Below are 14187 nucleotides of genomic sequence, written 5' to 3' on the forward strand. Positions count from 1 at the left end.
CCCTATTTTCCTCCGGTGGCCCGGTTTATAAATAACGAACAGTCCCTTAGCTCCTTTTATTAAATTACACAGATCAAAATGTAGTTGAACTAAGGAAGAGGCATTCATATTTTTTTCTGAAATCACAGATAATGATAACTATGTAAATATCTAATAAGGACTAAGAACTGAAGAGTCGTGTGAGGCACAAATATCTGCCAGTCTCCTGCTTTTCTCTCTCATGGCATTGATGAGATTAGTCAGGTCCGCATCCTCTAGAATCTCCTTCCCCAGGATTCCCCCAGCCACCTTCACCATTTCCCCAATCACCTTCATCACAGGCTCCAGGAGGATGGAGCGTTTGGTCTGGAGCTCCAGTGCATTGGCTGCCCCATTCAGGCACCCCAGGAGGTGGACAGTGTCTCGCATCTGCACCTGGAACTCTGCCAAGGCCACTCTCTGCTGCTGAACCCCAGAGATTCTTCCTCGGACACGTTCCAGTTCCCCGTCTGTCTGTCTGATATCGCATTCAGATTTTGAGATTTTGGACTGATAGTCAGAAACCTTATCAGAGAAAGTCTTTACCTGACACTCAGCCTTCTCCACCTCCTCTTTTGCAACGTGAACTGCCTTTTCAGCTTCACTGATTTCCACACCGCCACCAGCTGCCATGGCTATTGCTGGGGGGAAACAAACACCAGTAATGTAAGATTTATATCAACTGACAATCTGGCTATAGTGTAGAGTATATGGTTATATGGTACATTTAAACATTTGCTGTTGAACTTGTGTTTGCTTTACACCTGACACCTTTCTGCTTGGTGAGATTTCTTGCTAAATTTCAGAATATAAACATCAAGCATTCACTCTAATGTCAGATGTTTATGATCATGTGGATATTGACTGATGATATTTACTGGCAATATAAGATGTAGTCAGGGATTTTGTGCACTTTGAAACCTATAGCAATTTTTGTGTCACATTCAACAATCATCTCCTCACAATTGCTAGCTGCCCATACTGTGAATAGGCTACACCGTAAAAAAAATATATGAAATATAATGTAGGTTTCTTTTGCACAAAAGCATCTGCTAATAAATGTAAATATACATAAACATAAACACAAACAAACGCGACTTCCTGCGCAATACCTGACTGCATCTTTATTCATAGAGTGGATAAAACCAGAGAAAAAGATGCCTTACCAGCTATCCATCCAATAACTGGGACGATTAGCATTGCTGGACTAGCACCCGCTATAGCAGTAGCAGTACTTTTTCTGCTACGCTGTTTGTTAAGCACGTCTTCATTATTTTGAAGAAGTGTTCTGGCCTGCTCCAGCGTTTCCTCTGAATTTTTTAAGGACTGCGTCTCAGCATCTAACTTGGTTTTTAAGTGGTCTAAATTGAGTATATTGTCATCTCGCACTTTGGCAAGCGCGTGCAGTTGTGCTGTGAGGTTCTCTGTGTCCTCATCCAGTTTTCCCAGTTTCCCCTCGGCCTCCTGCGTAGTCTTCCTCATGGCCTGCTCAGTGTTGACAATCAGCACTCTGATGTGTTCATAATCAAAAGTGTCAGGAGAGGTTAGGTCCATATTGAGGATGGAATCACAGAGGCTGTTGAACGAAGATATGCCATCTCTCAGAGACAGGATAATAGCCCTGGTCACTTCCTGGTCACTGTTGGTTAGAAGAGAAGAGCTTTACTGGGATAAAATGCTTTCTTCAAGTAACTTCTAAACAGCGCTCTGTGATTCAAGTGGTGTTTAGTTAACACCTCAGGTATTACTGAAAGATCCCTTAATCAGACTCCCTATGTCAATGACAAACACAAAGGAACCTGTTATTCTGGGCTGTGCGGAGCTGCAGATTTCATACTTGTGCTATTTTGTTGAGGACAGAGGTGGACAAAGTAGCCTACACAATGCCTTCACTTAAGTCAAAGTATAGATATACCTTGTCAAATATTACTCCTATACAAGTGAAAGTCAGATTTGTACTTGAGTTAAACATTTATACCGACGAATGTGAAACAGGATAACTCAATTATGAGTATTTTATTATTGTAGATGTATAGGCTACAAATCTAGCTATGTGGTGAATTTCAGGTGATTGTCTAATTTCAACTTTATCCTGATCATGGAGGATGTTCTGATGAAAAATCTGCTGTCTGCTTTATCATTACCACAGCCAAGTTCAAATTGAACTATTGGAAAAATGAACTTTATCACATCATTGCATTTAAAGGATCACTTCAAATGTGCTTTAAAATAACGAGTATTTCATGCTCATATTCCATATGTTGCCTATAGGCAAAAGTATTTGTCTTTCAGATGTAGTGGGTTAAAAGTCCAAAAGTTTCCAAAAACATTACTCAAGTAAAATACAGATAGATAGATAGATAGATAGATTACTTTATTCATCCCAAAAGGGAAATTATAGTGTTACAGCAGCAAATAATAATATAAACATATATCACACATAAACATACATACAAGTTAAAAAGTAAATTACAATTGGATATAATCTCTGTTAAAGAGGTTGTAAACTGCATTGACTCTCAGCATAAGATTTTCTCTCACGGCACAAAGGGGAGGTGTTGTAAATAGTTATGGCAGTGGACAGGAATGATTTTCTGTAACGCTCCTTGTTACAGCAAAGTTGGAGCAACCTCCAGCTGAAAACACTCTGTTGTTTGACCAGTAGTTCGTTCAGTCGTTGTCAGGTGTTGTCCATAATGTTAAGGAGCTTTTGCAACATCCTCCTCTCAACAACTAACTCTAGGGGTTCAAGTGTACTTCCAATTACAGAGCCAGCTCTTTTGATCAACTTGTTGAGTTTTTTAGTGTCATTTGCCCTGATACTGGTACCCCAGATGGCTGCAAAGAAAATGGTACTAGAAACAGCAGACTGGTAAAACATGTATGCAAATCAGCACATATTTAATTAGATCATGCCTATATTTGTATATTTAAACATTACAGTTTTTCTCAGTCGCTTTGGTGCTTTTCTCACATCACTATTAACATTTGCACAGCAGTTAGTGTAATTCTCAAAACAATTAGTGCTCTTTGCAATTCTACAGCATTGTGACAGAATTTGATAACTAGTTCAACAGTTTTGTATGTAATGACTCAAGCAATGAAATGAAGACTATTAGTTTTATTGGGAACGACTATTCAGCATTCATCAGTATAGTTCATTTTGACTGACATGACATAAGCAAATGATAATGTTAAAAAACAGCAGAGAATTGTATGAAAGCAACTGATACATGTCCAAAAGTATTTGCAATTTGTTCAGAGGAAGGAGAAATTGCTACTATGATGTGCACAAATGACTAAATGTTGTGGAGGTTGAACTAATAGTTATGAGAATTTTCATTCTGATCTGAAAAAACCACCAAAGCGACTGAGAAAAACTGTAAATTACAGACAACTTGTAATACATTTTTCTTCCATGCCAATGCCAGTCCAGTAGCTCCGTGCAGGCAACTTCACCTTATGGCTCCATAGAAATGTATTGAGAGCCTTGATATTCGTCCGGTTTTATGGGATTTTATAGTGATATGAGTTGAAAAGGACAGTCAAATGACATATGTGGGATTAACACAACACCGATACACAGAAAAATGCCTTTCAATCTTGATTAAGTTTTCTGTAATTATGTTAAATTAGATTAAATTGTCTGGTCCCAGATCTTCACTATTTTAAAGCAAAGGGTTAAAGGTGCCATGTGTAATGTCCGCCAAAAAATCAATTCATACACCACATTCCATAAAAGATGGGGGCAGTATACCTCCAGAAAGTGAGTTGGTCTACCCTAGAGTAACAACCGAGAAACGTGTATTGCAGTTTGGCTGGCAGCTATGTTGCCTGCATACCGCCTCCCATGGCCGAAACTGGTATTATGACACCTGTTGGGCTGTGGCTAGTAATTTAGCATGCTAATTCAGGTTGATATCTCTGCAGCACTATACCAGAGCCCATCTACGGAGAGCCTGGCCACTCCGTATTAAGTCCCATTGTATCGAATTTTGGTTGCAGTTCCACCAGATTTCCACTGGGGGCGATCGTCATGAGTGCAGAATGAATGGGAGTCAATGGAGCTAGACGGCTAAATTTGTCTCTTTTACCTGATTGTCGTTGACAAATCTCAGATTTGATTGTAGTTTGTATAACTTCAACATGGTTATAGGTCAAAAGTTGAATGAACGAGTACTTATGTCCTTTTGATTTCTTACAGTTTGGGTCGTTGTTGCCCATAACACGCTAGCATTGTGCTAATGAGTGACGTCATTGACACGTTTGAAAGGCTTTTTAGAACAATTAAGTGACTTTAAAAAATATAATACTCCACCAAGTGTATTTTCTTTGCCTCCCCTTTCGAATACAATATTCAAATTACTTGAAAAAAAAATGATATCCCGAGAAAAGTGGATTTTGAGGGGTACAGCTTGAAAGTGTTGTGAATCAGCCTCATTTCTGTAAATGTACATACTGCGTACTTCTTATGGTCATCTGTGATTTTTGTACCCATGTGTACCCTGTGTGTGTCTTTGGTCTGTATGCAAGCATCCTTTGTTTATCCTTGAATTCAATGAAAGCCTGTCTTTTGCCTGTCTATAGCCTTTTGCCTATCACCAGGTGTGAAATGTTAATGTTTGTAGAACAGCATGTGTCCAGGCCTCTGAAGGACTTCCCAGGAAAGGGGGTAGTTTTAATAAAAGGCAATAGAAGCTGACCAGATCTGATGAAGGCCTAATCCTCATCCTCCCTTTCTATTGCATATTCAAACTGGGTTGGACCTAGAGGTCACTCCTTCTCTATGTGTGTAACTTTAAATATGGTAGACTGTTTCTGTGTAGTCAGAGAAGTCAGAGAATACTGAGAATCTGGTGTAATCCATGATGGGGTGAAACAAACATGTACTTCTCTCCCTTGAGGGCCACTGGCCCCTCATTGAAAAGAATAAAGCCTGGATCCTGATCTTGCATCGTCCTGATTGAGTCTTAAGAGAAATATGGTAGTAAAAATATACTATCAAGCTCCATAGACCTCCATGCATTCTGCACTCGTGGGCGAGCGCCCTCATGTGGAACCACAGAAGGAACTGCAACCAGTTCAGAAACCGGAAGTTTTTCGAGAGTGGCAGTTCTCCACTTATTAGACATTCTCTGACTATACCTTGTCATTTTTTTAATGACATCATCGCCCTTATTTCTTCTCATTCTTTTGATGCGTGTAGCTCATTTTTTGGATATTTTTACCTCAATTCCTACACATGACATCTTTAAAGGGACACCAGGCAAGCCTGATGCTTTTTCTCTACAAAACTCCCCCTCGCTTGGTCTGAAGCTCTTTTCCTTTTCTTTGCATCTTCCGTCAAGGGTTTTCGCTGCTTCTTCGCCGGCTCTGCCATTATACACACGTTTGCAACAAACGCTAGCATTTCGTTAGCCTGCCTCTGTGCTGTAAACTGATCCTGCTTCGGTCGGCGGGTATGATACACTGAACTTGCAAGCGGGATATTCTGCCTACAGGCAATAGGGGCGGGTGAGAGAGTCTTCATTCGCCCTGTAATGAGTCATTTAACCATACCGACTTAAGAAGATGAGTAATTAACACAAAAACGTTGCCTGGTGTCTCTTTAATGTTACTACTTAGCAAACCATAACTAAAACAGTGCTCCACCACATCTGTGGATTAGGATTTGAGAAGGAAGGAGTGTATCGTAACTCCCCCTATTTCCACCGGTCCCGTATTTCCACCGTCTTGCGTGTATGTGTCACTTAATATCCATTTCTATACAAACCAAGACAGCGGACTCCTATAGAAACGCAACCACGCACAACATAGGTGTATCTAAATTAGCTATGTACCAAAAATGACATTTTACCGTGACTCGAGGAGCTGTAAACAGTGTTGTAAGGCTGCGTGTACACAACCGCTTGGAGCTCCAGTGGAATTTTAATTTCACGACGAGAATTCTCGGTCTAACTGTCCATGTGCCGTTGAAACGGTGTAAATAGGCGACCCATCAGGCCAGCACTATAACTCCGAGCGTGGTAAACAAAATCGGATATTTCAGGCAGTAAATGCTCCCGTTAATAACCAAACCAGATTTTGTTCAAATCTACACAACTATGGCTACTGAAAAATGTAAGGTTCATTTAGTAAATGTTATTTTGAAGTGTTAAAAATATTCTGTTACGATATAACAGAAATGTCTTAAGTCACCAAAATCCTAAATAAACGTTCCTAACTTTAGGATGACCCATAATATATGATGCCAGTCATCTCGATAGAGCTCTGCTATCTCGATGTATCGCAATGGATGTACTGCTCAATCGGAAGTTCGGAGACAATGTGGGCAAAGCTCGCGCCCCCATGTTTGCGCACGGAATAGTAATGATTGTCACTTGGAGGAGACTTGTAGATAACTAACGTTAGCATAGTTAGCTAACCGCTGCTAATAACGTGCAAGCTTCGCCACGTCAGAGAAGCATGGGGCTGTGCACAGTAGTGTAACATTTATTCACCATATAATAATAAAATTGAAGTGGCTCTGCAACGTAGGCTATGTTTCCGTTTTTTGGCAGCACCATGTTCCTTACATGACATGGCCCAGTGTCCTTGTAACATGCATGCAAGTCTATCTAGCACAGCTAATATTAATATCAGTGAATCACACTTGCCTCCCGTTTAAGTTTGTCACCCAACAAAGCTAGATATGAGTTTTTGTCCAAGTGTCTCCATGTCATACTGCAGTCTTTCAACGGATTGTAAATGAATTTAGGTCCGTGGCTCTCTAAAAGAGCCTCTTGTGCTGTAACTTTTAGAGTCTTAACAGCTACTGTACTGTACTGTGAATTTCTAGACAACTCCATTCTGAGTTTGACGGGCGTAGTAACAATAACTAGGGGGCGTGGCTTTTGCGTACGGTCACCGGGCACCCTCTCCAAAGATTGTTAAGGCGGAGCAAGATGTTTCATCAGGAGCCACTTCCGGGAACCCGGATCGCACGAGGGGGGGTCAAAATCCCCCTTTATGCAGAGCAGAGGCAGCGACTGCTCCATTGAAGTCTATGGGCATAGCTCAGAATTTCACCACATATGCTAAGGTCTTGGTTCTATAGAGTTAGGAATGTGAATTTCGGGCACGTTTTCATGATCCTCAAACCCTTCTGAACATTTCAGGTACATTTCTGGCATTTTTGAGCATTTCAGTCTGGAGAAAATCAACCTTATATCAGGTGTGCGCCGGTTATTTATGCAGCTGCTGTTGGCGGTTGCAACGCACGCCACAATACGCCATCGACACGCCTCTTTATGCAGACAGGATTCGATCCCCATTTCGCGCCCATAGACATGAACTACGACGAAGTATCTTGCTCCGCCTTAACAATCTTTGACCTCTCTAATCTTATTGAGTTACTCCTTGGCAACAAGAAACAGCAATATAAAAACCAAAGATTCTAGAACAGAGCTCTGTTCTAGAATCTTTGATAAAAACTTTAACCCACAAAACCAGGTTCACCTAAATTATGGCATTTGGCTGCCGGACTATCAGCCAATGATTATTTTGTTATTTGTTTATGCCCGCGAAATCGTGGGTAATGGGAAGGTTCCATCTCCTCAGAGAGGAGAAGGCTCATGAGTCCCAGATGCCCTGAGAAGAGAGAGTGTGTGCTTAGTAGCTGGTTTTGATGAGACCATTGGACGTGTGCTGTTCATAGGCCCTCAACTCCTTAGCTCGACGCCTGTTATCTCCTGCTGTGGAGAGGGACTTAATTGTTTACCTCCGGTGCTGGACCCACCGGAGCTACCCGATCTGCGACCCCCCAAGGAGCTACCCTAGCTACACCTCCCCCAGGACGACTGCTTCTCCGCCGGTGCTGAGCCCACCGGAGGACCAACCGCCCTGCTACTTCTGGTGTCGCTAGCTACGTTGGCAGTGCCGTCAGAATTTTCCCGGTGGATTTTAGTGCCCCACTCCGCCCCTGTCGCGAAGGTAAACAATTTTCCCGTTGGCATGGTGACGAGGCATAACAAAAGTAAAAAAAAAAGCCAGGAGAATCAGCAGTAATCTTTCTAACACGATATCCATTTCGGCAAGAGAAATGTCAACCAAATGAGGTTTGGCCAACAGAAAGCACAACTAAACGCACAAAAAAAGACAATTAGGACCTACATAAAAACGTTATCGGAGCTGCTGTAACAGGCTGCCACTAGTGCGGCGCCTACATCATAATCAAACATCATCCTTAAGTAGCCTACAGTAATCAAGTAAATGTACTTAGGTACTGTCCACCCCTGATATGGGGTAGGCTAAGTTAAAGTGAAGCCTAAAGAATGGTGGAAATATAATATTTACCTGGAGGTGTTTGATTCCATTATGATTTGTGTCCACAAAAGTAGAGGGAGGATTTGATATGTAGCCTATACTTGTCACTGAAGATTGGGTAGAGTTATAGGTTAAGATTAATTCTCTGCTGTTTCAGTGTTGTCAGACTTTACAGTCCCTGCCTCCAGAGGGATATTTTTATTTAGTCAGTCCTTGCCTACTCTCCTCCCCTCATCTGACCAACTGCCAACCATATCTGAAAAGGCTAACTATTTAAATACAACATTTAAAATTCTGTGATTGAAACAAATAAGTGTCTACAAACTGTGCCCCTCCCAATATGATATCCCATCCCTTTTTGGGGGAGGAAGAGGTTTTGAGGCAACTATTAAGGTGAATAAATCCTGATTCACAGAGCATCAGAAATCTCCTCAGCAAAATAGTCTAACTCAACTGTAAGTCAGTTGCCAAGCGGTAAGTTATCCCTTCTTGTCTTGAAAATAGTCTTGAAAATAGTTAAGGAGATGTTTACTAATATATTGTATTAGTCATTATGCAAATCTTTCAAAGTGAGAAAGACAATGTGTACACGATTGTAAAACCACAGTAAAACCAAAAAAGTATATTGACAATTATCAGTAGAAGAATGTCTAATGTATGAAATATTTTGTCAACTTATATTCATATTACTGATATAGGCTACAGTTAATGTTTATGGCAAACAATAGAGTAGGCCTACCAAAGTCTGACGTTTCCATGACGGCAGAATCACTGGATCTAAACAAACTTTCGAAGTGGCTTAAATAGCATTGAATGTAGACATGTGTCATCATTTCTAGCTAATAAATAGTTTTAAATGTAGGCTATAGCCATTTAAACGTGCTTTACCTATAGGCAGCAGCCACCCACACAACACGGATTCCCTGGTGTAATATAAAGAAACAAAATTCCAGTGGATATTTTCCAGTCTTCTCAAAGACTGGCGGCTGTTAAGAGTGACGTTTTTTGCTTAAAAAATAAACCCAAAATACGTCCGTGAATTTAAGGATTTTAACCGCATGTGAAGTTAGGCTACATGCAGATCTCTTGTATGGAGGAACCCATGCTAAAATAAAACTTGATCGTGTTGGTATGAATATATGTTGTAGTATGTGTAAAAAAATATACTAACACCTTAGAAGCGAAAAAAGATCTAAGTCATAGGCCTATGCCTTTTCAAACGTTTTCTCTATCCCACGTTGGTAACTTAACTTCCGCATTTGCACTGCACATTAAAAACTTATTTTCTCCGCATTAACAAAATATTCGAGAGTGGAGACAGAGAGGGTAAATTAGTGAACGTGCTTGCAGATTCAAACATGCGCTCTTTCTCCAAGAAGAGGCGACTCGGAGCTCAAACACGCGACAGCACTTTACCTCGGGAAAGCCACCTTGCCTCGCTGTGAAACAGTAGGCTTTTGGTCAGCTCCCATCTCCTCTCAAAGTGCGGAGAATAGACACGCTTTTAAGGGCCGGGTCTTGATGAAATTCACCACTCTCACAACCTCGTTCATAATCTCATTCAGGTCGGGGCTAACTGCCTTGCGAACGCACCCCCACTTTTCGGGGGGTTAAAAAAAAAAGCGCAGTTGTTGACCACAACACCGACACGGCATCGCATTGATTAGAGCAAGAACTAGATCTATTTACAGCGCTGTAGCTTTAATTACTTCTGCTCTAGTCTGGCCTCCAAACCAGGTGACTGGTCCAGGAAAAGGGTTATACTACGAGCAACCCTATGTCTATGCACTAGTGTTGCGGGAGTTAAGGTGTTTTTATATCCGCACCCACCCGACCCTTAAAAATATGCGCTGATTAACGACCGGAACACGACCCGACAAAAAAAAACAAAAAAACAATGTGCCTATTGTAGTTCATATTGAGGTAGAGACAATGCTTTCTTATTAGCCTAACTAAACACTGAAACAAGATGAATTTGCACTAGGCTATATGCTTCAACAAAGAGTTATCTCTCTCTCTCCGCGGGCGGGCGCGCGAGCACACACACACACACATTGACACAGACGTGTTCAATCGGTTTAAACCCTTGATATCTGTCTGTTGCCTAAACTTTACATTTTTATGAACTGAACCAGAAATCTGTCTAATGAAAGAAAGTTGAAAATTATCATTTAGCATCCACGAACTTAAAAAAATTGCATCTGTCTAATCAAAGAAAGTTGCAATTATCATTAGGCCTATGCATCCACGAACTTAACAAAAATGCATTTGTATAGACAATCCTGTTTGATTTAGATTAGCTGTTTGGCTGTACTGTGTAAAAAACGAATAGAATCCACCGTTCCAGGATTTAACCTATTTCGACGCGCCTCCAGCACCCGACCAGCTGAGCTGAAAGCGCGCTCACTTGATGCACTTGTTGCGTGAATGCAGGTTGCAGCGCACCCTCTGTCACGCGCCTGTGTGAGAGGGAGAGGGGAAGAGAAGATGGAAGGTCTTGTAGACTAATCATATCTTAACCTGCTTTATGCGGTTAAGAGAGATTGCAAAAATGTTTGTTGCACTTAATGTTCTGTAGCCTACATTATTAATGACTACGTGAGAACGTTGTGAGAAGAAGTGCTTTGTCAATTTTTGACCAGCCCCGCCCGCACCCGCGATATTTTCCGATCAAGCTTACCCGCACCCGCGGTAACGGGTTGACCCACGCAACACTATGCACCAACCGTATCAATGCGACCAACGAGGCTACGATGATACTGAAGCTCAGTTCAGTTATCGTCACCACCACACTTACAAATCGCTGTGCATTACTGCTCTACGCTACCTTCAGTTGTATTTGTTCTTGGAACTTGTGTGTGGAGGACTACAGAGATTGTTTCAATGTTTTTGATCGTTTCGATGTTATAGGGCTCTTGTAAAATGCAATGAAATTATAATATGTCAGTGATTCACAGGCCAAATTATGCGGGTGCATCTTGGCACTGCGTGGAGAATGGGAATGACCTTGGCTTCGTGCACAGGACAGAAAATGGAGATTGTGATCATTAGCCTATAATTGTAGGCTATAGACTACCTCCTTTATTCCTTGAATGGACATCCAGGTTATGCTGGTGTATCTGTGTCTGTCAATATGAGGCGCAGTTTATTTTAACAGATTATTATTCATTTGTAGCCAACTAAATCACTCTGTGCGTAAAAAGACGCTACTTGCAGTCCAATCATCTTAAATGAAACCAACCGAAATCACTACACCTAACCACGCACCTAACATAATGACAGTTTTTTTGTTAGACTTTTTTAAAATTATTATTAGACTATCTTATATCGTAATATCCCACGTGAAAACGTGTGTGAAAAGTTGAATTTTCAAAATTGTCTCGGGGAACCCAGCCCGAAACCAGCCAGTTTTTTTTTTTTGCACCCCCACTTTCAAACTCGTTCCGGCACCGCTGCTGCCTTGACACGAGCGCTTCCATATGAATAACACTCATCTCTGTTACACATATGCACTGGAAGTTTGTTTGTAGGAGCTACTGTTCTTTTACAATTCCACCGAGAGTGGCGATAGGTGAAATGTTACAACCTGCCCATATGCGGGGTTAGTTGTAACACTCATTCAAAAGGCTGTTTTTAATTAAATGAATTCAATAAATGTATCTGAATGTGTATGATAGAATAGGATCTGACCATTTATGATACATAAGTCATGAACTAACTACAGACGTATGTCGAAAATTGACTTTATTTTCTATACGGAGAAATAACATGAGAAATATGCGCCAATGGAAGCAAAGAGTCTAACCAAGGTCAATCCTGCCAAGAAAAGCCCTCAAACCTGAAAACACATGAGGCAAAATGCAAAACATCACAAAAACTAACTAAACTAGCACTAATACGCGCACATTTTTGTATTGCAACATCATTGTACAGTATGAGTGGCTTAGTTGTAACAGCGCGTTACAACTAACCCCGCTGGGTCACGTTTGTTATAAGATAAGCTAGCTCCTGCTATGAGTTGGCTACATGTTTCAAAACGGTGTTCATTTTTAGCCTACAAGACGGTTATTAAGATGATACAAGATTGGAGTCGGTGAGCTGCACCCACAACTCAGTAATGGAAAGACAAGTACCACCTATACATTTACGTTGATGTCTTCAAAAGGCGTTTTGCTGCAGATCTACGTGGAAACACGTCCATACTGACTGAAAATTTGTGAAACACCGTCTCATAGTAATGTGATTAACTGACCAATATGCCTCGATCAACCCCCTGCAACTAAAAAGTCCGTGTTACATTTAACCCCGCGTTACTTTGTGCCCCGCGCTCCCTATACCCGAATTGTCAATGGAGAAATTGCATTGAATTCTTAATTCCGGAAACTCCTGTGGGCGGGACTGTGATGCTCTATCGAGCTGGGACACTAACCTTGCTTTGAGATAAATGCCTTTTATTCGCGATCTCTTGGATAAGTACTTCATTACCCGCCCTTTCCGCTATCCCCGCTGGACCTCTAGATTGAAAAATTGTTAATGCAAGTGAATTTGAGAAAATAATTATTTTCTGGTCCCGTTTGAATTTTGCCATGAATGTGAATATATGTTGTCTGTGAATTTTTAATATAAATTTTCGTGTAAAGAATGCTACAATTGAGCGGGTAGAAGTTTGATGTGGTTAAACTTTGTGTGGGAGCACTTTCTGGACTACAACTTTCCGCTAGAAGACAGCTAACTAGTTTCCCATAACAACCATCAGTTGGTCGAGATGTAGAGGGTTATTAAGATCGACTTTGAACACAGTGAACCATACAACTTTACAATCACACTGTATCATAGTGTTAATGTGTTGAGTGAAGCTAGACATGTTTCGAATATTTTTGTTACCATGTGTGTTTATTCCTGCCGTTACAAAAACTAGCATCTCAGCTAATGTTAGCGATTAGATCTAGCTCATGTCAGAGGCGACATAGTCTTTCTCGTTATGTCTTTTCCACAGCTGATAGCCGACTAATCATATAATATACTGTCAAACTCGTAACATGAAAAACTATATTAAAAATTCACAGCCAACATATGTTCACATTTATGGCACAATTCAAACGGGACCAGAAAATAATTATTTTCTCACGTTCACTTGCATTGACGATTTTTCAATCTAGAGGTCCACTGGGGGTTTAGCGGATGGGCGGGACTTACCAGCTCTATAGGAACGCAACCACTTGGGTCGCTGGTTTTCACTTTCCCTCCCTATGGGATGAGTACCTTCTCTCGGAAATGAAAATATGTTCACAGTCTTGTACCTTTGTACCTTTTTGGATTTTCTCTTCACTTGAAATTATATGTTATGAGTTATGCCGTAGCTGGTTAGCCTAAGACATGCTGTAAAACTCTTTAGATACGGATTTTTCCAAACGTCAATGGGACAAATGAATGAGAATCTTACATCCTAACCGCATTTTGGCTGTGGGCGGGACTGCAGCTCTATTAGTGATCCTAAATTCATTGCGCACTCTCTCTCTCTCATTGCATTCTGAATACTTGAAACACCTGGCTATGATGGGCAGTATTTCTAATACATGTATTTAAAGGAACCATATGTAAGATTGTGGCCAAAACTGGTACTGCAATCACTTTTAAATTACTGTAGAGCGGTGTATCCCCTCCCCCTCCCCCCTGACTTAAGGTTGCCAACCCGGAAGCCAAAACACTACTGACTTTGTGATTAGTAGATAGGTAGAGGGTGGCGCATCAGGCCAAAACACAACATTACATGACAAAACTCAACATCAGTTGAGGGCTGCAACTTACACTTCTAATTGGCTTAACTGTTTGGATGGTATTAATGTGACAACCTGATTTTTTATT

The 14187-nt window shown here is 41.0% G+C and overlaps 2 protein-coding genes across 5 annotated transcripts in view; one reads left to right on the forward strand and one right to left on the reverse strand.

Moving 5' to 3' along the window:
• The window catches only part of LOC125310477, a 24326-nt gene continuing 10139 nt past the window's right edge, over positions 1 to 14187 (reverse strand). Inside the window, exons 1-4 of one of the 3 annotated variants that reach the window (XM_048267945.1) lie at positions 8353 to 8497; positions 1185 to 1657; positions 565 to 659; positions 1 to 496 (exon numbers count right to left, since the gene is read on the reverse strand). In XM_048267945.1, coding sequence (XP_048123902.1) covers positions 236 to 496; positions 565 to 659; positions 1185 to 1657; positions 8353 to 8372 — 849 coding nt within the window. In that variant the 5' untranslated portion in view covers positions 8373 to 8497 and the 3' untranslated portion in view covers positions 1 to 235. Of the gene's footprint in view, positions 660 to 1184; positions 1658 to 8352; positions 8498 to 14187 lie in introns of those variants that run through there. The other 2 variants (XM_048267943.1, XM_048267944.1) reach the window with 2 other exon arrangements.
• Positions 8725 to 14187, forward strand: part of LOC125310467 — a 13778-nt gene continuing 8315 nt past the window's right edge. Inside the window, exon 1 of one of the 2 annotated variants that reach the window (XM_048267928.1) lies at positions 8725 to 8796. The gene's annotated coding sequence lies outside the window, so the exon portion shown is untranslated. The remainder of the gene's footprint in view (positions 8797 to 14187) is intronic. The other variant, XM_048267929.1, reaches the window with a different exon arrangement.

This window comes from Alosa alosa, chromosome 17 (genome assembly GCF_017589495.1).
Source record: "Alosa alosa isolate M-15738 ecotype Scorff River chromosome 17, AALO_Geno_1.1, whole genome shotgun sequence".
Lineage (NCBI taxonomy): Eukaryota > Metazoa > Chordata > Actinopteri > Clupeiformes > Clupeidae > Alosa > Alosa alosa.